General features: G+C 35.5%; 1 protein-coding gene across 3 annotated transcripts in view; it reads right to left on the reverse strand.

Annotated features, from left to right (window-relative positions):
• Positions 1 to 27930, reverse strand: part of DPP10 (dipeptidyl peptidase like 10) — a 701607-nt gene that overhangs the window by 305111 nt on the left and 368566 nt on the right. For all 3 annotated transcript variants that reach the window (XM_077956499.1, XM_015109936.3, NM_001265998.1), the window contains 1 exon segment: positions 26508 to 26582. Coding sequence is in view for 2 of the 3 variants with exons in the window: in XM_015109936.3 (XP_014965422.2) it covers positions 26508 to 26582 (75 nt within the window). In the remaining variant the exon portion in view is untranslated.

A 27930-nucleotide genomic window follows, 5' to 3' on the forward strand; every position in this document is an offset into this window, starting at 1 on the left:
GCAATGTTACAGGGATTGGTATTATGAGAATGAAAACTTCTAACCTGCCCAAAAAACAATCAGCTACATTAGCAATTGGATGGATATACATGCAATGTACAAGGATGAGTTTTCTTCATTTTTCATGCATATTTCACTATCTAATTCATGATACTTCACAGGCATAGAAAAGGTTCTATAACTATGTATTTTTATAAGAGCCATTACTGACTGTAGTGGATTTTCACTCTTGGCTGGATAGCATTTATTCTTTCATTTGCTCGTAGCATTTGGACTTCCCTTTAGGAAGCTTTCTCTCCCCCTTTTTTTGTATGACTCAAATGATTTGATTGGAATTAATTCTACCTGAGCTGCATAGATGGACTCGATTTGTATATCCTGAGCAGCAGAATCTCATCATCACAGTGACTTGGCTCAGGGATGTGTGTGATGTGGGAAGAAAGGAGTTGGGAGAATGGTATGTGTGAAGGTTGGGTAAGAAAGCATAAGATACTCTCAAAAATACATTACATCAAATGTTCCTGGAGCATGGACGGTGGACAAGACAAAACTAGAGAGGCAGAGAAGCCAGAGTTTGCATATCATTGTAGAGCTTTAAAGGATTGAGACTTTATTCTAAACGTGGTGTCGCTGATTGATTTTAAGCCAGTGACTGGTTTGTATTTTTAAACAAATTATTCTGGTTTCTATGAAGAGAATGGACTAGAGAGGAGGTAAGGCACATTGGCTATAGAGATCAAATAGGATTTTATTGTAGCAATCCAGGTGAATAAACATAGAGATTCTAAGTAGTGTGGTGGTATAGAGATGGAATAAACAGATGATATTTATAATAAACCAAAGGAGTGGTAGAAGATTGCAGTGACAGAAATGGTCATTTTGAAATGAGAGAATAGGGAGAGAATACATGAGTGATAAGATCTTTGGACTAAACACTGAAGGACAGAAAAAGTTGGATAGAAAGAGATGGAGATCAAGGAAGGAATATCCGTGAGTGAGTGCAGTTAACCACACAAAAAAGGACAAAGGGTGTTGGACTGGGAGAAGACTGATCACGCACAATTGGAGTAGAAAGGAAACACAGCACAGATAAAGAAAATAATGTCAGAAAGGCAGCTCCAGGCCTACTATATAGACCTCGACATCAGGGTAAGTAGTTTGTACATTATTTAACAGAAGGCACTGGACCATTTAAGATTTTCAGGAAACTGATGTATCCAAACAACAAAGCCATTATTTCATAGTATGTACTTGGCAGTAATAGAGACATGGCTTCTGGAGTCATAGCAAAGGAGGGAACTAACAGGCCTGATTAAGTATTTGCAGTGGAAGCAATAACTGGGCTCTTTGATATCAAAATACAATTGGGTAAGTGATGGTGATGGTGCTACAAAGATAACTGGGGCTTCAAGCTTTGTTAGGTAGGTAGTTGTACCTTTAAGAAAAATAGAAGAATCAACAGAACATTACATTTTGGTGAGAGAAGAGGATAATTACACAGATATTTAAACTTTGTCACGTGATGCCATTGCCACATTTCCACAGAATCAAACAACACTATTTGTAATTCAGATGGAGGTGAATGTTATATTCAAATGAATATTCAGCTGTCTCAAATTTCACATGTGTTTACATCATGGACACATCAAACATCATTATGATGTTTATCAATGGCTGTTTTATGTGTCTAATTACCGAACTCCTTCCTCATCCATCATTTGATGGTAAATTCATGGAGGCAAGGAAATGTATCTTCTTCTGAGTCTTTATTGTTTGAAGTAATAATGGGTCTTGAAATTTGTTGATACTATAGCTAAAGCCTATTATACAAGCTCCTCATGGCATCAATGACTTTCTACACTGATATTTGAAGAATACTCCTGTGTGTGCCTTGGCCTTCTCTGTACTTCTGTGTCCTCAACTGTCTGCCTGGGAAACTCGTCTTTGAGGCTATCACCTCCTCCATGCATGCTTTTTTAGCATAATGCCAGGAAAATTAGAGGTTCTCTTGGACTCAAGTGACTTGAATAATCATCAGAAACTTTTCTTTCAGTCTTTATTGATGTTACTGTCATAATTTTATCCCACTTTTCTGGTTGGTAAGAAGGATCTAATGCATAGAAAAAAAAATAATAACTCACTTAAATGATCCCAGAAGATTTAAACATCTAAACTGTGATTATGTAACCATAAAAAAACAAAGGAATCAGATTAGATGTTTGCTTATAACCTTCAGCACACAATTTCTTCTACATTTTCTATTACAGCTTTCTAAATTCAAGATTCTTTTGAGTTTGCCTTGTAATTTTGTTCCTTCTGGTTAATTGATATTTCTTGTTAGTTTTCTTCTAGCTAATCAAGGTTTTATTGTGCAAAAGTTAAAATCACATATTTTATTCTAGTACTATTTTCAAGTCTAATTGGGTTATTAAGTAAAATGCATTTGAATATCTAAACATAAACGAAATAGATTTTGGTCTAACTTAAGGAAAGATGCCAACTCTACTTAAGACTGTTGGATAAGTGCTCTTCTTACATGTAAAGGAATAGAAAATATGCAAGCAAGCTCTTCTGTCATTTGCCTTAATGAAATTATGTATAAGTCTTTCTTTTCTTTTTTTTTTTTTTTTGGAGATAGGATCTCACTCTGTCGCCTAGGCTGGAGTTCAGTGGCGTAATCACAGCTTATTGTAGCCTGGACCTCCAGGCTCAGGTGATCCACCCACTTCAGCCACCCCAGTAGCTGGGACTACAGGAACATACCACAATGCTCGGCTAATTTTTTTTGAGAGGCGGGGTTTCACCATGTTGCCCAGGCAGGTCTTGAACACCTAAGCTCAAGAGATCACCTTCCTTATTGTCCCAAAGTGCTGGGATTATAGGCATGAGTCACTGTGCCTGGTCTATAAGCCATTTTAAGAAAAGTGTATCTGATATGGAGTTATGAAACAAACTTTAAAATTGCAAAATCAGATGAAGCATTTTGTTTTATTTTTAAGACAGGCTGCCATCGTATCACGGAAGTCTTAAATACTCTCATTTACAAAGCAACTTTTGCACGAATCTTGAAGTTTTCATAAAAAAGATTTTAGTGCTGTAACTGCAAAAGCATCACTCTAAAACTACTTTATATGTTATTGCCAGATAGCTTTTAAAATACTGTTCCACAATTATTTAACAAAGTGAAAGATGAAGAATGACCTCGCTGGGAATTTTATTATAAGTTGTCATTCATCTCTTGCTTAGAGCTCAGAGTTTTCTGTAGGGCAATACTGGGATGGAAATGGATACTAGGTGACATTTCATGTCAGGGATAAAGAGGAATATGCGCAACTAAACGTAAGTCAAGGAAAAAATATCAGTTATAAACTTTTCAAAGGCCGGGCTCATAGCTTCTAAGGATTCCATATCATTTCTTGTCAGGATCAGCAGATGTTAATTCTATTAGTAGGTACCCAATAATTAGCATTTGAATTAAGTTCCATTTTTATATGTGATGCAGCTGCAATTCTGCATCGAGAATGGGAGGAGCTGGAAAGACCTGTCTCACAATAGTGAAACAGGGAAAATGTCTGTTTTCCCAGGGTACCTGCCATTTTCATGCTGTCCACTATATCATCTAACTTTGATGAGTCTTCCCGGAATTTACACCTTTAGTTCCTCAAATAACACTCCCTAAGCTCTTGACTATCTGCAAAGAAAGAAGCTGAGTGCACGTGATATTGCTGGTCTTTGATAAGTTTAATTATCAATGTCTTCCTTTTCATCCTACCCCGACACCTATATTTTATCAGGACCATGATGATCTAACTCATTTCAAAGACAGAAGAAAATCATCTTAGTTATCATTATCAGCATGAAAATAAATGAGGAGTAAAACTGTTGAGAAAAATTGGTAGATATAATACAGAGAACCCTAGATGAATGGAAAAGAAAGAAAATACATTTTTATCCCATTGTAAAGGAACCCATTGTTTAGCTATAGGTTTTGATTTCTCCAGATTGAGGATATATATATATATATATATATATATATAGAGAGAGAGAGAGAGAGAGAGAGAGAGAGAGAGAGAGAGAGATATACATATATAGATACAGATTTAGACATGTATACACTTACATACACATACTTAACATCGGGTTAGAACAGAGCTTGATAATGAATGCAGTTATCTCAGTTGTCAACCAAAGAAATGTTCATCTGGCTGGAAGCTGATCAAGTAGGGAGTGGCTGTTCTACCTTTGATAGACATTTTAGTGGCCAGTTGGAAAGGGAGAGAATGGAACTCATCAGCGACATTGTCTTGTAGATGTGGAGAACCAAAAAGATGTTTCCAAACCCGAATGTAGCTTTAGACCTTAAGTCTAAGAGGGTCAGTCATTCCTAAATCTAGGGGTTGCTCAGAGCTTCCTCTTGCCTTTTTTGTCCACTCCCAAATAGAAAGGGAACTAGCAAGGTCAAGAATGAGTTGGAAAAGCCCTGAGCATCAAGGATGAAAACATTAAAAAGAGGGGGGACCGTGACATCTACTTTTACTGCAGGTCCAGGTCAGAGGGTACACAAGAGACTCTGTAGCTTCCTGTGATCTTGTGAAACTCATGAGGACTGGAGATACCATATAAAAATAGCATTCTCAACTAACAAATAGGCAGCTCTTTCCTGATGTAAAAATCCCATATAGTCTTTGTGAGCCAGTAAGGATTTGAGGATTTGTGAGCCCTTTGAGGATTTGGGGATTTGTGATTTAATTTCATCACAGTTAAATTTAAATTCAGGGATTGAAAATAATTAGCAAATACATGAATTAAACTTCTGATTTCCAAACTTCATTTTCCAACTCTCCTAACACACGAAGTCTCTCAGTGTTGTGCACACACTCTAGGACCTTTCATGGTTCTGTTCTGGACATGCCTGAAGGCATCCTCCCACTCAAAAAGAAAAAAAAAAAGTATTGGAAAACTCAGACCCAATCTTCCTAACAGTTCTGATGCATTCTTCTTGGAATTTTGAGCTTTTCTTTGCTCCTTGCTCTAATGTTCTATAATTCTTCTATTTATACAAATTTCCCCCACTACATTGTGAACTCTTCAAATGAAAGGCAGGAATTACATGTAACTATTTTTATGTCTAGTACCTACCACATTTCCTCATATTTAATAATTTAAAAATGAATGAGTATATATATGAAAGAAATGCAAGGTAATTAGTATTTGAAAAAGATCAAGATATGTGTGTGTCTTTTACCAACTTTTTTGTAGAGAATAAAATTTTTCCTTTGGCCATTAACATGGAGTATTTTAAAGAACAGTGTGGTGGAAAAGTCTTTTACTGAGCATTTGGAAACATATTATCTAGGTCAGACTCTGCCACTGCCTAGCTTTTCTTGTCACTTGACTTTTGTGGGCCTCAGTTCCTCAGCAATACATCGAGGTGTTCTACCATCCCCTGTGACATAAAAACCACTGTTATTTCTTGGTAACTAGCCCAGAAAACCTTCTTTAACCCAGAAGAAAGAAAACAACTTAAGCAGCAGTCAAGACAAACTTTCTGAGGATAAACAGCCTCTTTTCTGTATTCATCAAACAGAAAATACAAACCAAAATAAAGCAAAAGGAAACATCCTCAAACTATAAGCAGCCCTACTTTTTAAATGCAATTCACCACCACTAGCAGCAGTGAGGAAGATTTTACACCCTTCTCTATGTAAAGTTCAGTCTTTTCAGGAGGATATGCTTGAATGCCATGTGTTATGTTGCCCTTAAGAACAGCAAATGTGAGTGATACCAGTCTAAATTCAAGTGGCCTAATTTAGCTTTGACCCTTAAAATAAGCCAGACTTAAAGCCTATAACCAGAGTTTTACTCTTGATGGGAGGAAAGTCTTGACTAAGTAGTTGTAGGATGTGCAGTTAGATTGTGTGCCAGAATGAACTCAGGGACAAATAAAAAATAATCCTTGATGACAGGTTTAAAACCTTGACTAGGTTGCCCATATTTCCCATGGCCTCAATTGAGATTATGCTCTCTCACTTAATTTTATAAGATGTGAGTACTCAGGAATTAATATGAACTAAATGGGAAAATTGATCTCAGCATGAAAAGACTTGCAGAAATACCAACGGTGTACTGTCAATCATAGACACATATGCTGAAGGTAGCCCAGGAGGTTTAAACGTAAAGACAACAAATTAAAACTACAACAACAGCATACACCTGTAATTCCAGAAAGCTGATAATACTGACACTTTCTCAAGGATTATTGAATATTCTACAGATATCATAAGAAATTTTCATTTTTATTATGGCTTTTGTGACAAAATTGTATAGTGTTAGAAGCAAATTTTAATTTATTCCTCAGTTTTTACTATCTCACATTTTCAGGAAGAGAATAAGTATGTGAGAGTCAGTATTTCTTCAGGATTTTGTTTTTTCTTTAATTATTTTCCTTACCTGTACAGTGGAAGGAAAGACTTTTGAATTTGTTAAGGTAATTAATTTTTGCCACCTTTGAAGTTACAATTGTTAAATAAAAATCCATTTAATATTAACGCAATTTACACAGTGGCATTGAAATTAACACAATGACTACTTTCCCCTACTGATTTCTGGCAGTTAGATCTCATCTCATAGTTCTTTGTCATAAGTAGAAGGAATAACAATCAGATGTTAACACTCATTGAATGTGTCTGAATTTATTTACAGCAACAGAGACATTCCCATGTAACCAAAAGCAATGACTTGTGTGTTTTGATGTCAGATAAATGAATTTTTTTTTCACAGCGAGTGACTGAAGACATACTGATTCTATATTCTAGGCATGTGAGGGAGAGAAAAAAAAAAAAAAAACAGCATGTGTCTGCCTTTAAAGAGTTCATATGCGATGGTAGAAATACAAGTAAAACACCAAAATGTAAGTTTCCAATTACATCGTACAGAATTAAAGAAATCAAATATCTAGTATTTAGCAAAAATGAATGCACTTCTATTTATTTGGCTGCGTGTTTACCTGCAAGTTTATTGATATTGGCATGTTTGTGAAAATCAGATTAGGACTGCCAGTCCTCCAAGCACCAATTCAATTCAGTCTTTCATTAACATCAGCAACTTTGATGTCCTGAGCTTTGTTCATTTACTAAGATGCTTTAGAGACCTGTCAAAATGACTTATACCCTTTTTATTCTTTGACAGAGTGAAAGACTGAGACTTGACTTAGATCATATAACTGCCCAAATGGACCGGAATTTTCTGGCAGGTCCCTTTAGTGTTTGCTGTGATATTCTCTGCCTGGCTGAGGACCCCAACTGTGATACAATTTCCTCTGAGTCATACGAGGTGCCATCTCTGTTGTTCCAGTAAATTCTATGCCTTTTGCACCCCCTGAACTGAGGTTTTCACAAAGTAAAAATCACGAATGATGAAAAATAATAGAATATATGTTTCCCATCCAATGCCAAAGTTACTTAAAGGTTTGACAACACTGACACAACATTTCATAAATGGAATAAAAAGTTGATTAAATCTTTTTAAACGATAAAATTCCAATTAAAATATGCTTCTATTATAAAGTATTCATTTTGCTACATCCCCAGGGAAGGGATAATTCTTTCAGTCTCTTCAGAGTTTAGAAGTAACTTCATGGGAAATTTGAGTCACTAATGTGATACAATCACCATCGTTATACAGTTACTGCAGTTACCACTAACTGTAGAGTCTACAGGGCCTTAAAAGGGGTCTCAATGTCATCTCTTAATGCTTGTGCTCTCTCTCAGTGCTCAGGCCAAAAGGGCTTCCTGGCTGCTCCAAACTTTTACTCAAGATATTCCCTTTACCTAGGACACTCTTCCCCCAAATATTCACAAGAATCTTTCTTCACTTCCTTAGTCAATACAGGTGTCATTTCCAACGCAATGCCCTTGCTCATTACTCCATTGAAAACTGCACCCTTTTTATTGGCATCTTCTCTTTTGCTTTACTGTCACTGTCTACTACTCAGCAATGGAAAGGAACAAAATCTTGGCACACACAACAACGTGGATGGAACTTAAGAGCATTATATTGGACAATAAAAAATAAGCCAATCTCAAAAAATTATATACTTCATGATTCCATTTATATACCATTCCTAACATGACAAGATTATAGAAATGGAAAACAGGGGTTGCCCAGAAATTAGGTAAGTAGACAGAGGGTGTGACTATAAAGGGGAAGCAGAAGAGATTCTCTTTGTGGTGACAGAGCAGTTCTCTATCTCAATTGCGATGGTAGAGGTGGTTACGTGTAATAAAAAATGTCATAGAATCACACACAAAGGCATGTCAGAAAATGAGCATATGCAAAAACAGGTTTAAGACCTGTAATCATATTAATTATATTACACTAGTCAATTGTCTGGTTTTGATAATGTGCTATTTTTATGCAAGATGTCACCACTGGGGGGATTTTTCTGATGGGTAAGGAATACAAAGGTCTCTATACTCATTTGCAAATTTGTGTGAGTCTGTCCTTAAAAGTAGGCCGGGCGCGGTGGCTCAAGCCTGTAATCCCAGCACTTTGAGAGGCCGAGATGGGAGGATCACGAGGTCAGGAAATCGAGATCATCCTGGCTAACACGGTGAAACTCTGTCTCTACTAAAAAGAATACAAAAAACTAGCCGGGCGTGGTGGCGGGTACCTGTAGTCCCAGCTACTCAGGAGGCTGAGGCAGGAGAATGGCGTGAACCCAGGAGGCAGAGCTTGCAGTGAGCCGAGAAAGCACCACTGTACTCCAGCCTGGGCGACAGAGCGAGACTCTGTCTCAAAAAAAAAAAAAAAAAAAAAAAGTAAGTAAAAGTGAAATAAAATGTAAAATAAATTTCTCCTTAGCACTTACCACCATGTAACATGCTATGTAATTTCCTTATTTATTTTCTTTCACCTTTATCTCTCCCCACTGTTATGCATTATAATTTGTTTTGTTCTGTGCTATATCCATGGCATGTAGTGCAGAAGAAAGCTTACATAGTAAGCTTTCCATGGATAGCTATTAAATGAATTTATGATTAATTAACCTAGTATTTTACATATAAATATCATCTTAACATTATGGCTAATATCATGAGCCTCTGATTCTGATCCCAGCTCTGCTATCATCCAGCAGATCTTTAGCAAATTACCTGAACTTTCTTTTTTTTTTTTTTTGAGACAGAGTCTGGCTCTGTTGCCCAGGCTGGAGTGCAGTGACGTGATCTCAGCTCACTGCAAGCTCCACCTCCTCGGTTCACGCCATTCTCCTACCTCAGCCTCCGAGTAGCTGGGACTGCAGGCGCCCACACTGCGCCCGGCTAATACTTTGTGATTTTAGTAGAGACAGGGTTTCACCATGTTAGCCAGGATGGTCTCGATCTCCTGACCTCGTGATCCGCCCGCCTCGGCCTCCCAAAGCGCTGGGATTACAGGCGTGAGCCACCGCGCCCGGCAATTACCTGAACTTTCTAGGCAATTCCCTCATCCACAAAACTAATAATGCTTAAATGGTTACATTTTAAAAATCTCTCCCTTTCTCTGTCTCTCTGTCTCACACACATACACTTACACACACCCCCCAGCACACACAAACACAAAGCTAGAGGAAGTGCTGTTTGAAACTTCTTGGAAAGAATGCAGTAATATGCCTCAATAACCTCTACAAAATTAGTATCACTTGATATAGTGATTTATCAGAAATGTGGCCACAGTTTTAAGGGCAAGGATGATCATCACAACATTGTTTATAATAGTGGGAAATTTTAAATTAACCTAACTGTCCAATAACAGGAAACAGGATACGTTTGGGGGTATGGGATACGACCCCATAATTTGGAACATTTTTCAGAAAATAAATACCATAATTCATTTTATAAATGAATAACTAATAAGTACAGGTATAATCCATAATAACCTAATTGTAGGTTTTAAATTTCTATTCTATATTAGCATCATAACTATTAACAACATTCATTATTTAGAAAATTTCCCCTTTCACAGTGTCTTTTACAAGATGACTATATTTTACATTACATCAATAAACATGAAAATACTTCTGCTTAGAAATTATAAGGGAGAGTAAATGAACATCTATGCCATTAATTGTTCTCATGGCATCATTCAATCTGCAAACAAAGAAAATGTAACTTATTAATAAAATGTTCTCCCTCAGAATGTGTTATTATACAGGCATACATATTAAATGAAATTCAATTGCCAAAAGTGCTCTTCAATTCTTTATATAGAGAAAAGTAATGACAACAAAGTGATATCCTCAGATTGAAAATTGCTAATGTTTTTGTATTTGAAATATTATGGATAGAATTTTTTTTTTATCCAGAAAGAAAAAAATGATGAAAATCATTGTCTGACAGTATTCATAACTTTAAGTGCAAAATTATAGGTGCAAAACTAGTTTAAGTTAGAAAATTATGCACAAATAACTTAGATTATTTAATTTGTTTCTTTATGAAGATCAAAATTCACACAAACACCACTAGCTTTTCATCAGCCTGTAAGGTATCTCTTATTTTGAAACAAGTCTCTTGAAAAGGAATTAGGAAGATGCAGAAAATGCATATTTTCTCCTTGGATAGACAAGCTTCCCCCACTTATTCAATTATTAAAGAAACAAACAAATGACTATAATGTGCACATACACTGTACTTGGTGCTGGGTTTACCACACAGATTAAGTTCCAGTTTTAGCCTTAAATGATCCCAAGAGAAAAAGGGAAGAAAAATGTGTATAAATTTTAATTAAACATAACGAAGTTTAAGTAGAATTAAGCATCATAATGCAATACTTCATTCTATTTCAGGTACAAAAGATTATATTTTATATCTTAACACAAATTTCCTCTTAAAAATAAAGTATATATATATATATATATTTTTTTTACCATAAGCCTTGGTCATTTTCTAGGCCAAGGTCTTTTAAAACTGTGTTGACCTCATGGCTAATTATATTCTCTATTTCTTCTTTCCTCAGAAACACTAGGGTCCTTTCTAGTTAGAGACCCCCACACTACTCGCTTTCTTTGAGCTGGTTAATTTATTAACACACAGCTTTAACTGTTTTCCTTTTTAAAATAGGCAGCATAAAAACAATTGAAAATTAATTAGTATAAACTCCAACTAGGAATCATAACATTGCTGTGTTGGTATAATCAGAAAATATTAGAAAATATTACTTCTGAATTTCTTCTGTGTATATCCTGTTTTTTTTTTAACTTGAAGTTTTCTGTTTCTACTAAGAATTATTATTGTTATGGTTCTCTGAAAAGTTATTTCATATTTGATACTTTTCAAAATAGATACGATGACACGAAACAAAGTCTACTGCTTTTGATTGAAATTTGTAGCAAGAAAAATCAAGGTCTAGCCGGGCGCGGTGGCTCAAGCCTGTAATCACAGCACTTTGGGAGGCCGAGACGGGCGGATCACGAGGTCAGGAGATCGAGACCATCCTGGCTAACACGGTGAAACCCCGTCTCTACTAAAAAATACAAAAAACTAGCGGGGCGCGGTGGCGGGCGCCTATAGTCCCAACTACTCGGGAGGCTGAGGCAGGAGAATGGCGTGAACCCGGGAGGCGGAGCTTGCAGTGAGCTGAGATCCGGCCATTGCACTCCAGCCTGGGCAACAGAGCGAGACTCCGTCTCAAAAAAAAAAAAAAAAAAAAAAAAATCAAGGTCTATATAAGCTGCAACATTTCAAACTTGACATATTATTTGGAAAGTCACATCCCTTTTTTCCTGTGTTTATGGTATGATGTATTTCAGAGGTAAAACTGTTATCCTTCTTGAATTAATGGAAAATAGTGAAATTTAACTATTTCAACATAACTCACCCATCGTAGATTTCCTTGCACAATGCCTATGATGGACAGTTATCTACCCACCTTTTGAATATTTTTAGAGAAAACAGACTCACTGACTTCAACACTAGGCCTTGTATTAGTGAAAAAACAAGTGATGAGAGAGGCCTTCATTATGTGGAGCCAAAATCTGCCTTCCTGGCACCATTTCATGTCAAAGGCCCTAGTTTTATGCTTAGAAATACATCAATTTCTCTTCTCTGTGACAGCCCTCCAATACTGAAGATATCTATTAAACTTCCCATATTTTGCAGTTTTCCTTTTCCAAAATTAAATAATTCCTTCATCACATCTTCAACTGTGATGAAGGAATTATGCAATTGTGGAAAAGGAAAACTCTGGAGATGAAGATTTAGCTTCATCTCCAAGCTAAATCTTGGAGAATTATGACTGTCTCCTATACAGCCTCTAATTGGTTAGAGTATCCCAGGTATTTTCCAATCAGCCCTTAGAACACTGACACATCCACCTCCTGTATCCACTGAGCAGCACTGAGCAACAGAAATGTAACCCAAACCCAGCATATGTAAGCTTATTTTTAGTTGCTATGTTCATAGAAAATAAAGAGTAACTGGTTAAATCAATTTACTAATATATTTTGTTTAACCTAGTGTATCCCAAATATTATTTACACATATCATGAATATGACACATAATATTATATGATTTTCTGTTTTCTATTAAGTCTTCAAAATCCGGGAAGTACAATTTTTACCGCAGTTTGGAGTAGCCACATTTCAAGCTCTCAATAGACTCGTGTGGCTGGTGACTACAGTATTGGCACATGGTTCCGAGTAGTTTCATTTTACCAACCAACTTAAAAATTTATCAATGTTTCTAAAGTTAATGTGACAGCCTGAATTTATACTGAGCTGTGGCCAATAACGTCACTTAAGTTAGTGTATCCATTACTATCCTTCATGCTCCATTTTGGGAGCCAGATTTTTATAAAATGCATGCCTTAAATTCACTCAAAACACTATTAAGTTTAATCATTTGAACTCCAGTCAGCATTGCCAACCCTAGGTTATCTGTAATCTTGATTAGATAGATTATCTCTAAACCAATCCTCTATTCTACCTTGCTCATTCAAAACTGTTACAAGTATACTTTTATCTATTTATTTTAAACTCTTCAAAGTGTATAGAACAAGAAACAGACATGAAAATATTAATAATACATAATAATACAGGTTTCTGATCTATTCATGGAGGCCTTTACATATAATATCAATTAATCACAATTCTCTGGATATGATTATTCAGCCAGCTTCAAAGCCATCTAATCTCACTAGATCTAACTAGTATTCAGAACTCTACGGTGATTTCCTGATGCATTTTCCAAACCTTTATGCAGTTCACTTCCTTTGTTTCAGGATCTGTGTCAAGGGAGACAGCCATCAGTCATTCTCATCTCCTGAATTTTATGGCCTCATGTGCTTCCTTCCCACCTGTAATCATAGCTGTGACTGTGTGACAAACACTAGAGTGCTAGTGATGGTTTATGCGTTTCAAGGCTACAGTTTTGCACACTCTGCCTGGTTCCCTTGAATTACCGAGACTGGGGGAAGCCTTAAGCCTTCCCATGAGGACATGGAAGTGGTCCTGTGGACACGTACACATGGAAAAAACGGAGGTTCTCAGTCAACAACCGGCATCAACTTGCCAGCCACATGAATGAGTCACTTTGAAAGTATAGCTCCCAGCTGAGTCAAGCCTTCAGAGGACAGCAGCCTCCACATCTGGCATCAATCACATAAGGCCTCTGTGGGAAAGGTACACCCACGCCCTTCTAGAATCCCTGATCTGCAGAATCTATGATCACAATAAATGACTGCTTGATGACCTGAAGTCTGGCAGATGTGCATCATTATCAAGTGACCAGAATAAGATCTTTTTACTTAGTATCATAGTATTTTCCTAATATACTACTGGCCAAAGTATGTTTTTTTTTGTTCTAGACCATACATAGATCCATGAGAAAAAGCAAACAAAACAAAACAAAACAAAACAAAACGAAACAGTGATGTGTCTCAAGCTCAGGGTGCAATAAATATGTTTTCTTCCATTTGATAAATTACAATACACTAACTTATTAAAATCTCTCTAAAGCTTTATAATAGAGAAAACTGCTTAACTCACATTCAGCCTAATATTTGACAAATATATAGGAACTCGCTCTACTTTTTCTCCATGCTAAGCCTATTTCTACTTTGTGGCCTCCCCATGTGCAAGGGGATTCTTTGCCAGTCAACACACCATTAGGAAACAGGTAATTTTATTGTTGTAGATACTTATCTCATGATAGTAAAAGTAAGTAACAGGCACATGCAGGAACCCACTGAACTAAAGAGTCCATTGTGTTAATACAATTACATATATAGGTACCTATTCTAAAATCATGTTTCAAATCTACCTGTATGTTGTAAATGTATACGAAGCTAAAGAAGTAGGTTGGAATCTGCACCTTGCAGTTTAAAATGAGAACAGGATATTATTTCTATAGAAACAAACTACCTGTGATAGATACAAATGATGATGCCATTATGTTTTACGATTAAGGACTGTCTTGTGTAGTAATAATTTTAAAATATGTCTCACTAAATAACTCCTATGAGGAGAAACTTACTTTTACTCCATCACTTGCCAATTCTACTCATCTATTATTCCTAGTGTAATTTTACCACAGTAATGAAGGCAATCATTTGATATTGAAGGTGTTTATTTTAGTTTTTTAAAAATAGGCTTGCTTTCTCAATGACTTGATCTTAGATATTTGCACTTAGAGAGTGAATATGAATCACAGAGCTTTCAGTGGTAAGAAGGAATCAGAATCTGCTAACATATCACAGATTCTCCCGTTCATAAATTATTTTGTTGTTTATTTTTGTTCATTTACCTTAGAAAAACCATTAGTGCCCTATAAAATAGTATCATAAACCAAAAAGGAACCTTAAATTTTTTCTCTTTACTGGGGAAGCATACAATTACATTGCTTGCTAGTGGGCAGTTTAGCAATATGCATCGAGAACATTAAATAATGTAGAAAATGTATAATCCAATAATTTCAGTCTTATTAATTTAACTGAGAATAAACAAAGACAGATATTTATTAGTGTTCATTGCAGGAGTTGTTTTTGTAACAGTGACAGCATGCTAATCTGTCAACTATAAATATTAAAGAAATGGAGTTGAATAAATTATGATATAACCACATGAAAAGATTGTCGAGCCATTAAAAATAATGTTTTTGAAAAATATTTAAGACAAGGAACAATGTTCATAGTGTAATGTTCATGATAGTAAACTGTTATACTATTTTTATAATTTTGTCTATAAGTAGAAAAAATATACATACTAATGACAATAAATAAGACTTAGATGAGAAAAACCAGTACATTAACAGTGGTTTTCTCTAAAAAACAGAGGTGGATAGAGGCATTATATTTATCTTCTTTATTTTGTATTTTCAGATTCTCTATAATAGAGTCATATTATTTCAAAATAAAAAGATGCTATTTAAAAGTATGTTGTTTAATTAGTGATAAATTGATAAATACATTAGTAAGTTTCACCAAAAAATGTTGTAAATACTGGCTTCCAAAAATATTTCTTGTGTTTACTTCTTTCCTTCCTTTGTGTCACGTCCTAGGGACTTTTGAATTTTTGCCTTAACCCAAAAGAAATATTCCAAAATTGATACTAACTTATTTGTAATGCCTTATTATCTCTGTGTGGTAAGGAGAAGGTTAAATAGGAAGGTGGTTCAGCAGCAGCAGCTACAAAAAAGGAAAGGTGAGTATCCTATGGGCACTAGAAGGCAGGAGGATTTCAGGATGAACTCAGAATCCCACATGTTTGAACATAGTAACTTTCCCAGACTGTGCTTTCTTGGAGTTTGTATTTTTTTGAAATATTAGTGAACCCCAAATGTATGAATCTTGACAGCCTAGATAGTTCTATAACCAGATAATATACTCCCACAGACTTCTTAAATATGTATCTGTAATTGTAAAGCACTGAAGTATTAAGGTCCAGAATTTAATTAGATAATTCCCCAGAGAAGAGTTACTTCTTAAAGCAGTAGTGCATGCAGGATGCATTTTATAGGATTACTTCTCAGTTAAAATAGACACTTATCAGAAAAATAATTTTGTACACAGAGCTATAAAATAGTAGAGACCTAAACTGAAATGAATGCATCTAACTGTGGAGAATAACAATGCTGATTTCTTTTGCAGAGCATCGAATTTAGAGGACAGATACTAACACAGCAGATGTAGCCCAGGTAACAATTGATTTGTTCCCTCTATTAGACACGATTTAAAGGATTCATTCAACTATTACTCTTGCATTCGGAAAAAGCTAATTTTTATGCAGATTTATATCCCATTATGCATAGAGAGCAGTTCTAATTCTGCTGAATCAACAGTAAATTTAATTAAAGTTTCTAATCACAAACATAGGATGTATTAAGAAAGAGGTTGACAGTGTAAAATGGTTAACTTGTCTACTGGACGTGGTGTATTTTAAACCCAAACAAGAAAACAATAAAACTATAAATTTGTTTAAAAAGGTTAAAAAATTAATGATTTCTCCTTACTTCATGTTTGTCCTTAAAAAAAAATGTGGTAAAGGACTCTTGACTTTTTAAGGATAGATTAAAAATACAAATGTTAAATAATTCCAATAGACCAATAATTCCAAATATATAGGGATAATATATAACATTAAATAGATTTATTGATTAAATTAAAACTATTTAGATACATGACTCAGAATACTGAAAAATAATTTAGTCTGATATGGTGAATATCAAAATACTAGATGACAAATTTTAACCATAAATATTCTGATCATCAAGGTTTTAGCATATCATGATTTGTCATATTTTGGAATGCTTTCCTCTTCTTTAAAAGCATATTTTTAATTTTATGGCATTAAAAGGCATTCCAGAATGATTATTTCATTGACTATTTTGAGAAACAGTTGTAAAGATGCAAATACAAAAATAAAACGTCTAACCATTATGTCTGGAGAAGCATATTAAGTACTGAGTATTGAAAATCATATATTGTTTGATTAATAAACAATAAAATATTGTAATATGTTTACAAACATATTGTAATATGTTTCACTTGCCTTCCAATTAATTAATTATGAATTAGTTGATAAGATTTTAAATAGATAGGAAAATAATTCTATCAGAGTACACAGTTAATCTGTAAAGATAGACAAAAACTTTCTGAAAATGACCAAGTAATTGAAAAGCTAGGGACTTTGGAGATAGAAAAAAACAATTCTGTCCCAGCTCTGCAACTGTGAACTGGGGCCCTTGAGGAAGTTAGTTAACATCTCTAAGTCTTTCTCCTCTGTAAAATATGATGTAAATAGCCAAGAAGCGGGACTTCGGGAGGTTTACATTGATAAACACACTTCCATGGCAGATGCACTATCTAAGTACCCAAAAAATGTTTGTGCTCTCTTAAATAATCTTTTTTTGAAATAGGTGTCAAAGAAGAAGCGGAGTAATGGATGGGAAAGAGAGAGTGATCAGACAAATAATCTATATAATAATGCATGGTTCATGTACATCTGTATTACAATCTAATCAACAGGAGGGTGGATAAGTTGTGGTATGCGTAATGGAATGGTATATCATAGCGGGAATGCACAATCTGTTATACAACACTTGAAAACTATGGATATATTTTACGAACTAATTTTTGAGTAAAATAAGAGATACACAAAACAGTACATAGTGTTTGACTTTACCTACAGTGCAAAAACGGGTAGAATTAATCTTTACAAATGTAGACAGTGTTCTCCCTTCTGTTACGTAGTAACAGGGAGAACAGCAATGTTTTGCTGCTTTATCTGGGTGATGGCACCAAAGAGGTGTTTAGTTTATAGAAATTCATCAGGCTATCTTCATAGTATATGCAAGCTCCTATAGGTATGTTATATTTCAATACAAATTTTAATAGGGATAATTTGAATTTAAACGCATATTTTGTTCCAAATTCCATGCACACCCCACTATGCCACCTATAATGAAAACAGATCAGACATTAACCTTGAAGGGTAAATTGGTTACTAGAGCAATATCCAAGGTCAGAAAGGAACAGTTGGACATTAAATCCCGGAAGAAATCATTGTGAAAAACTAAAGAAAAAAAGGGTAGATAATCTTTCTTAAATGATATATTCTATGAATCTTTGTCCTGCATATGATGAGATTCTGGCTGCTTAGCTCTCTTCGTAGGTAGAGCTCTTGCAGTTTAAGGAATCTGATCCCTAAACACTGGTTTTCAGTCTTGAATGCATCAGAATCACTTAGGCTTGTCAAACCACAGATTGCTGGGCCCACTCCTACAGTTTCTGTTTCAATGAGACAAGATAATTTGGATTTTTAATAACTTCCCAGGCTATGCTGATACTGCTATGCTGGGCATATACATTGAGACTCATTGTTTCAGGAAAAAAAAAATAATAACTTTCCATCCTGAATCACATTAGGTAAGTTAGTCTCTGTATTTTCAAATAAAGGAAGAATTACACCAACTACTGCTGTGTGTTATGAATAAAAGATGCAAGGATTAAGTATGTACAAGTGAAGACTTTGGCAGAAAATATGTGCAGTTTAAATAATTAGCTGTTTTTATTTTGATTTCTAGGGTTTCCCTTTTCTGAAATCTGGAAAGTCTTCCATAGGTGGGAGAGACCAGCTCACTTAAAAGTAATGGTCTTCAACACTGGCTGCACATTATCTCCTGGGGAGTTTGTAAAACTCCAAAGCTAGGGTTATACCTCAGGACAATTAAATCAGAGTTTCTGCAGGGTAGGGCCTCAGCATTAATAATTTGTAAAACTCTCCAGATGATTTTAATGGTACAGCCAAGAGTGAGAATGACTGCTTTATTTATTTATTTATTTATTTATTTTATTTTTTATTTATTTATTTATTTTGAGACAGAGTCTCGCTCTGTCACTCAGGCTGGAGTGCAGTAACTGATCTCAGTTCACTAAAACCTCCACCTCCTGGGTTCAAGCGATTCTCCTGCCTCAGCCTCTCGAGTAGCTGGGACCACAGGTGCATGCCACCACACCCAGCTAATTTTTTTGTATTTTTAGTAGGGATGGGGTTTCACCATGTTGGCCAGGCTGGTCTCAAATACCTGACCTCAGGTGATCTACCCGCCTAAGCCTCCCAGTGTGCTGGGATTATAGGCGTGAGCCACCACACCCAGACTACTACTTTAGATCCACAAAAAACATCTTCTCCAGTAACACACAGAGCCCACAGAAGTCAGTTGTTGATTGAAAAAAAAAAAAAATGTATAAATTTGTCCTAAACTAAATAATTGACATTTATTTGACTCGAACTGAGAACATTGCTAGGGCAGTAAAAACTAAATTAGCTTTCTCAGTCTACCCTGATCCTACAAGAAAAATAGTGCTAGATCTTTTCATAGTTGCTCTCTCACCTAATCACAGAAGCCTCGAAGCAGGTCGGTTATCATATGTCTTTCTCTTTACACAAGGCAATGATTCAAGATAGTGAGTTTGAGAAGTGCTCATACTTTCTTCTTCTTCATTATAGCTAAGGGAAAACAGGGCTGAGGATATGTGTGATGCCCATGATTCAGGCAACATCTCTATTAATTGTGTTATGTGGCTTCCTGACAATTCATCAAAAATGTTCTTTTGAAGTCGACCCACGTTACTGGCTATGATTATATTTATTCATACAGAATATTTTTTCCATTATTTGATCTTTTAGGAAGATTGGTTTTAATCATTTGGCACCATAAACAATTGAAAATAAAATGGAAAATCTATGATAAAAACATACAAAAGTAGAAAAATAATACAATTATATATTAATCATATTGATGGAGTTTAGTAAGCCTAGAGAAAAAGGAAATATAGCAAAGTAAAAATAAATTTTATCCCTAAATTCGAATTTTAAATAAAAAAAAAAAAATGTAAAGCCTTGGCAGGGTGGCTCACGCCTGTAATCCTAGCACTTTGGGAGGCTGAGGAGGGTGGATGGACAACCTGACGTCAGGAGTTTGAGACCAGCCTGGCCAACATGCCAAAAACCCATCTCAACTAAAAATACAAAAATTAGCTGGGCGTGGTGGCAGATGCCTGTAATTCCAGCTATTCGGGAGGCTAAGGCAGGAGAATCACTTGAACCTGGGGGGCGGCAGGGGTTGCAGTGAGCCGAGATCCTGCCACTTCACTCCGGCCTGGACAACACAGTGTGATTCTGTCTCAAAAAACAAAACAAAACAAAAACTGAAAACCTCAATTGGTGATATATTTAAAGAAAGAAAAATAAAATGTAAAATGAATAAATGAATTAAACAAGTGAATGTTTTTTAACAAAATACCAAGACTACAAAAGATAAAATAGTGTATAAATACATTATTCCCAACAAAACTAATAAAACTGAGAATATATACTGAAAAGTTAGCTTAAATGGATTAATACAGATATTAAAAGAAATATCTATACCTCTATATACCAACAATATATGTATATATTTATATTTATACAATTATAAGAACATGAATGCATACTGATATATTAAATTTTATTTATGAATACACAAGTATACACAAGGGGCTATAGATAAGGAACCATGCCTGAGGAGTCTCTGTGGGACCCTCACTTGATGTGCTTGATGAACTGCTACACTGTAATGGATGAAAATATGTGGGGCCTTGGAGGGAGTGAGAGCATTTTGCACGTAGCAGGGAAAACAAACATTTGGGGACTATGTTGGCCAGCCTTCATGATGGTTCCCAAAGATACCCAGTCCCTACTAGTCTTCTCCAACAATGAAACAGAGCTGAATTGTGTAACCAAGAGGTCCTGTGAAAATCAAGGATAGGCCATCCAAGGCACTGATCCTCTGAATTACCCACACTGGGGAAGTCCAGGCATTACATTATGAGGAGGGGCTCCCACAGCCCCGTAAAGAAGCCAATGTGGAGAAACTGGAGGCTTCATGTCAGTAGCCAGCACCAATTTGCCATACATGGGTGTGATCCCATCTGGATGTGTGTGCCCCAGCCTCAGGCAAGCTGTCATGTTACCGTAGCCTCAGCTGAAACCTGGGCTCAACCTCATGAGAGATCTTGAGCCAGAATCACCCAGCCAAGATGATTCCAAACTCCAGATCCACAGGAACTGTGATAGACAGTAAATTCTTTCTTAAATTTACTTAAAAGTCACTAGTTTGGGGCAATTTATTAAGAAGCAATATACAATTAATACTGATTTTGTGATGTGTGTGTGTTTCATTAGTAGGTAGGCTATATATAATCTAACCATTTAACAATTAGTTTTTTTTAAAAAAATCTAGCCCTGTGTTAATAAAAATGGAAACATAATAGGTCATACACTGCCTACCAGCTTTTCAATATCTAAAAACAAAAAAAGCAGAAAGAATTTTTTCAGTATGTAGCATGAGACTTAAAATATCTGGACTCTACCTCATACAATATACAAAAATAAACTCAAAATGGATCAACAAACTAAAGAAGAGAACTGAAACTATAAAACTTTTTTTGATTTTGGCACTGGATATTTAGATATGATACAAAAATCCTACGCAATATAGAAAAGATTAGATCAGAATTCACCAAAATTTTGAAAACCTGTAAATCAAAGGATATCATCAAGAAAGTGAAAAGAAAACCCACTGAGTGGGAGGAAATATTTCCAAAATATATATCTGATACAAATCTACTCTTTAGAATATATGAAAAACTCTTCTTTTTTGTTTTGTTTTGTTTTTGAGACAGAGTCTCGCTCTGTTGCCCAGGCTGGAGTGCAATGGTGCCGTCTCGACTCACTGCAACCTCTACCTCTTGGGTTCAAGCGATTCTCCTGCCTCAGTCTCCTGAATAGCTGGGACTAAAGGTGCCCGCCACCACGCTCGGCTAATTTTTGTATTTTTAGTAGAGGCAGGGTTTCGCCATGTTGGCCAGGCTGGTCTGGAATTCCTGACCTTGTGATTCACCCACTCGGCATCCCAAAGTGCTGGGATTACAGGCGCAAGCCACCACGCCTGGTCAAAGAACTCTTAAAATCAACAAGAGACATAAATTAAAATGCTTTTTCAGTATAAACTGTATATAACAGAACGTTCTATAATTTTAGCTGAATTTGATTTACAGGTTTCTTTTTTTTTTTTTTTCTTTCTGAATTGTCAAGCAATTGGCTAGTGAGTCTGAATTGACTGCTATCCCTCAAAGACTTAATGCTGCCTCCTTGAGGTTTTATGTTTTCTGCCCACCTGGAATGTTTTTCTATTCATTTTTACCTGTCTGCTCTTTAAAGTCCAGCGTATGGTTCTTCTCTAACATGATTACCCTGAGTAAAAGTTTTCCTTTATTCTTTGATACGACCATATGTATGATACATGACATGATGTTGTATGTTGTGGATATAAATGTTTGTGTCATATCACCTCTTCCCGGTTATAAATTTCTTGAAGGAGATAATTCAATTTATGTGAACACACCTACAAATACGCCCTGCATAATGTAAAGTCCAGCAATTGCACCTGGGACATAATAAATAAAATGAATAAATAAATGAAATGATATAAAATAGTAAAATAAAGTTTCTAAAATTGATTTAAATGCTAGCATTCTTTCACTTCCAGTTATTTTGTCATGAAGTATCTTTATTTTTCCTTGATAAGAAAAAAAGACCATAAGAATATGAAGATTGGCCGGGCGCGGTGGCTCAAGCCTGTAATCCCAGCACTTTGGGAGGCCGAGATGGGAGGATCACGAGGTCAGGAGATCGAGACCATCCTGGCTAACCCGGTGAAACCCCGCTCTCTACTAAAAAAATACAAAAAACTAGCTGGGCGAGGTGGCGGGCGCCTGTAGTCCCAGCTACTCGGGAGGCTGAGGCAGGAGAATGGCGTGAACCTGAAAGGCAGAGCTTGCAGTGAGCTGAGATCCGGCCACTGCACTCCAGTTTGGGCCACAGAGCGAGACTCCGTCTCAAAAAAAAAAAAAAAAAAAAAAAAAAAGAATATGAAGATTGGCAAGTATGTTTATATTATTATTTTTATAAGCTTGTGCTCTATTTTGTCCAAATACTCAAAGTTAACCTGGTTTTATGCTCCTTATTCCACATTTTAAAAACATAAATCTAAATTACAAAAATTTACTATTAAAAATAAGGTGAAAAAGCAACTTTTATTAGTGATGCTATCAGGGATGATCTGGCATAACCTAATAGTTTTACTTTTCATAGACAGTTAACCAACTTCCCTGAAAGCAAATAGTAAAAAATTGTTCTTCTAGACAGAAATCGACTGACTTGGACAAGAATACAAAAGTTCTCAAAGTAATTTCACTAGTTTATTTAATAATTGATCATTTTTTACTACTTTTAACTATTTTCATTCACTAATCTTTAAAAACTATCAGATTTGCATAAAACTATAAATGTGGAAATGCATACTTAAATCTTTTTACCTCTTTCCAGTAACTTGTTTGAGGCAAAAGATTTCAATGATCTTGCATAATCCATACACTTAATAAAATAAATTGAAATTGAATTAAAAAAAAAATACTTTTGCCATCAGGCATGGTGGCTCACACGCTTGCAAGGCTGAAACGGGTGGATCACCTGAGGTCAGGAGTTCAAGACCAGCCTGACCAACATGGTGAAACTTCATCTCTACTGAAAATACAAAATTAGCTGGGCGTGGTGGTGCGTGCCTGTAATCCCAGCTACTCAGGAGGCTGAGGCAGGAGAATTGCTTGAACCTGGGAGGTGGAGGTTGCAACGAGCCGAGATCATGCATTGTACTACAGCCTGGGCAAGAAGAGTGAAACTCTGTCCCCACCATGACCAAAACAAACAAACAAACAAACAACAACAACAAAAAAACTTTTGCCTATTTTAAGATGTTTTTAAAATTACAGCTTTTTTAAGTTAAAATCTTTTATTTTGACGTAATTATTTTCACATGGCATTGCAATAAATAATACTGAGAGATCACATGTATGTTTCATCCAGTTTTCCCCACTGATACTATCTTATAAAACTACAAGAAATCCTGGTCAAGAAAACAACCAGGATACTGACATTTATATAATCAAGAGACAGAACATTTCTGTCTCCACAAAGATCCCTCTTGTTGTCCCACAAAATTAAAAAAGCTGCTCCCTTTTCCCTCCTTTTCTCCTGGAAACTACTAATCTCTTCTTCATTTCTTTAATTTTGTCACTTTGAGAATGTTAGATAGATGAAATCATACAAACAATCATATTTGGGACTGATTTTTTTCTTCACTTGGCATAACTCCGAAGATTTATCCACATTGCTGTCTATATCGAAAGCTTGTTCCTCTGTATTGCTGAATATTTATTCCATGGGATGAATGGACCACAGTTCATCTCGCCATTCACCCTTTGAAGAACGTCTGGGCTGTCTCAGTTTTGGGCTATTATAAATAAGGCTGCTGCAAATATTTGCAGACAGGTTTTTGTGTGAACATTATTTTTTATTTATCTGGGATAAATGCCTTGGAACAATTGTCTAGTGAAATTTAATTGCTAGGTCGGATAGTAGTATATGCTTAGGTTTTAAAGAAACTTTCAAAACATCTTCCAAAGCAACAGCACCACTATACATTCCAACAGCAATGTATGAATGATCCAGTTTCTCTGCATGTTTGCCATCATTTGGTGCTGTCACTTTACAAACAAAAATCAACCATTCTGATAGATTTGCAGTGATACTCTATTGTAGTTTCAATTTGCATTTACCTATTGGCTAGTAATGTTAAAATATCTTCATGTACTTATTTGCCATATGTAAATCTTCGGTGAAATGTCTCTTCATGTCTGGGCCCACTTTCTGATTGAATAGTTGTGTTTTTGTTAGAGTTGTTATTTTTAACTGTCTAGTTTTAAGAATTCTTTATATATGAATGTTGGTCCTTTGTCAAACATGTGATTTTCAAGTATTTTCTTCTAGACGGTAATTTGTATTTTTAGCCTGAAAACATGGTCTATTGTGGAGCAATAGTGTATCCTGCTATGGACTATGCTTTTGGTATACGGTTTAAGAAATCTTTCCCTAGCCTTAAATTCCAAAGATTTTTTTCCTAAAAGTTGTATAGATTTACGCTTTACATTTAAAAGCATGATCCATTCTGAGTTTGTATAAGGTGTGTGGCTTAAGCCAATATGATGCTTTTGTTTCTTGTGGGCTTTTTGTTTTATTTTTTGCCTGTGGCTATCTGATTGTTCTGGCACTAGTTGTTGAAAAGACTGTCCTCCATTAAATTGCTTGTGCACGTTTGCCAAGAATATATTAGGCATAGTTTTGAAGGCCTATTTCTGGGTTCTGTCTTCTCTTTCATTGATCTATGTGTTTGTCCTACTGCCAGTTCCAGTCTTCATTACAATAGCTCCCGAAACCTAATTTTTTTAAAGTTCATGATCAGTTTAATACAGCAGACTTTTCAAGCTTAAATTATTTAGATAATGTTATGTTAGAAATTTTTAGTACAATATTTTAGTTTATAAAAGTCAAACATTTTTCTTACTATAACATATGATTTACAAAAGCCCAATGAATAAAGGTAACTCAAAGCAAAAGATAAGAAAACAGGCCAACATCTACACTAGGAAAAGAGGCCTTTGACTAAAATTCCTCTGTCTTTTACAGCATAAATTACTTACGTCAAAAAATATAACCTAAAAAATATAGCACATGTATATTCCAAAAGACTAAAGCCATCAAATAGCAGTTCTTTCAAACTGTGAAATTCCATGTGTCAAAAGGCTTTCAAAGCATTATATGAGGCTTCATGCCTTAAGTCCACAAATTTTTATTGTTCATCTTAAAGCTTGTAAACTTCCTTGAATGATTTCCAATCATTTATTCTTTACAGATACTAATCTGCTGAATTGGCTTTCCAACATTTACTTTGCTTTTTAACTGTGCAAATGATATCTAAGTACAAAACACTCAACAATCATACATATTGCTCTAATTGTGCTTCAGGGCTCACATGGAATAAGGAAACACTAATTTCAATTAGAACATTTTATTTGTTCAGAATTAATTTCTTGGCTTGCCCCATTTGCAAAATTTTCTACAACCCCAAGCTGACATTCAAATACCACTAAAGAATCCCTAGACCATGATCTGAGTCAATGTTTTCAGCAGGTGCCTTCCCAATATACACATCTGAAGCTCAAGGCATAGCCACTAGAAAAGTCTCTAATCTGTACACACATGAAACACTCAAGCATATGGTAAGGCTTATCTTGAAACTTTCACAAGCCCACATTTGTTGGATTTGCTAAACTCTGCCACATTATCCTCTGCCAAGAGATGGACTTGGATCAGCATAGGCACATGGCAAATTGTCTCAATTATTTGCTGTATAGATATGAAAGATCTTTGGACATTACCTTCCAACACCTTTTGTGCAAAGTAGTCATTCCTGTCCTCCTGTAGTTGCTAGATATGCCAGATTTTGCTTAGGTGAGTTATAGCTGAGTAAAATTATGAATTGTCACCCCAATGCATCACAAAGAAAAGTATTCTCAAAGAAGATCACTCCTTTACCTGTTTGACATCATATGCCAGCAGGACATACTTTAAATCTGGTGAAACTGAATGTCTTGATGCTTTGAAGGTTACCTAGAAAAAGAAAATAAAAAGTTATATTTAAAAGCTTTCTAACATGAACTTGGATGTATAAATATATTTTAAAAACTCAATTATCATTGCACTATAAAATGTCATTCTCATTTCTTTTGTATTATATATATATTTGCACGTATGTCTGTATGATTATTCGGATGAATATAAAAAACTTAAAGAGGACATTTCAGCAAGAAAAAGTTTGCTAATATATCTTTCTATATGTTATCTCTTAAAGAATATGTTATTATTATTATTATTATTATTACTATTTATTTTGAGACAGATTCTTGCTCTGTCTCCCAGGCTGGAGTGCAGTGGTGTGATCATGGCTCACTGAAAGCTCCGCCTCCCGGGTTCACACCATTCTCCTGCCTCAGCCTCCGCAGTAGCTGGGACTATAGCGGCACGCCACCACACCTGGCTAATTTTTTGTATTTTTTTTTTTTTTTTTTTTTAGTAGAGACAGGGTTTCATCGTGTTAGCCAGGATGGTCTCGATCTCCTGACCTCGTGATCCGCCCACCTCGGCCTCCCAAAGTGCTGGGATTACAGGTGTGAGCCACCACCTCCTGCCAATATTTTTATTATTTTAAAAATTCAAAGGCCTATTGAAATTCCTGAGTAACCAAAATGCTTTTATATTTGCATGCTAGATAAATCAAAAGGAAAAGACTATTGACATTCTGCTTGTCATAATTTTCTGTCTCTTGTGTTTTTGTATTCTTACTGGTTGAATGTTTATATTTAAAGAGGACCCTAACATTAAAGGCAGACTCTTTAAAGGAAATCCCCAGGGTGAAACAGAAATACATAACATTGCATTTGATGTCAAACAAAAACTACTACACTGTACTTGACTAATTTTGAGCCTATAATAATTGAACAAATTTGAGGACAGAAGGAATTTAAACTATGCAAAGAAACAAATACATTCAAGGTAGAGAAAAGATTTCCCTTGAATTAGAGCTACTTGTCTAATTCATATCTACAGAGAGGGCAAGCACATTGAGTTGATGTATCAAAAACCTCCCAAATATAAACAAAAAAACACAATTATATAAAATTTAAAGCACAATAGGTACTTTGCATGGTATTTGCAGAGAAATATGTACATAAACAATTATGCACACCTTATAGTTTCCATAAGACTGCTCTCTGTAGAGTCCAGAAAAGTGTAAAGTCAGAGTTTCTCTGTTTTGTTTTTGTTTGTTTATGTTTGTTTGACGTAGGGACCCCAAAACACAATGGATAGGATAAGAAATTCAGACTAATCCATATTTGGCAAGTTTGGGTGGTGTAATAAATTATATTTTTGGTCTTTTCTCTGGTTCTTGGCACAGAGC

This window comes from Macaca mulatta, chromosome 12 (genome assembly GCF_049350105.2).
Source record: "Macaca mulatta isolate MMU2019108-1 chromosome 12, T2T-MMU8v2.0, whole genome shotgun sequence".
NCBI classification, from domain to species: Eukaryota; Metazoa; Chordata; class Mammalia; order Primates; family Cercopithecidae; genus Macaca; species Macaca mulatta.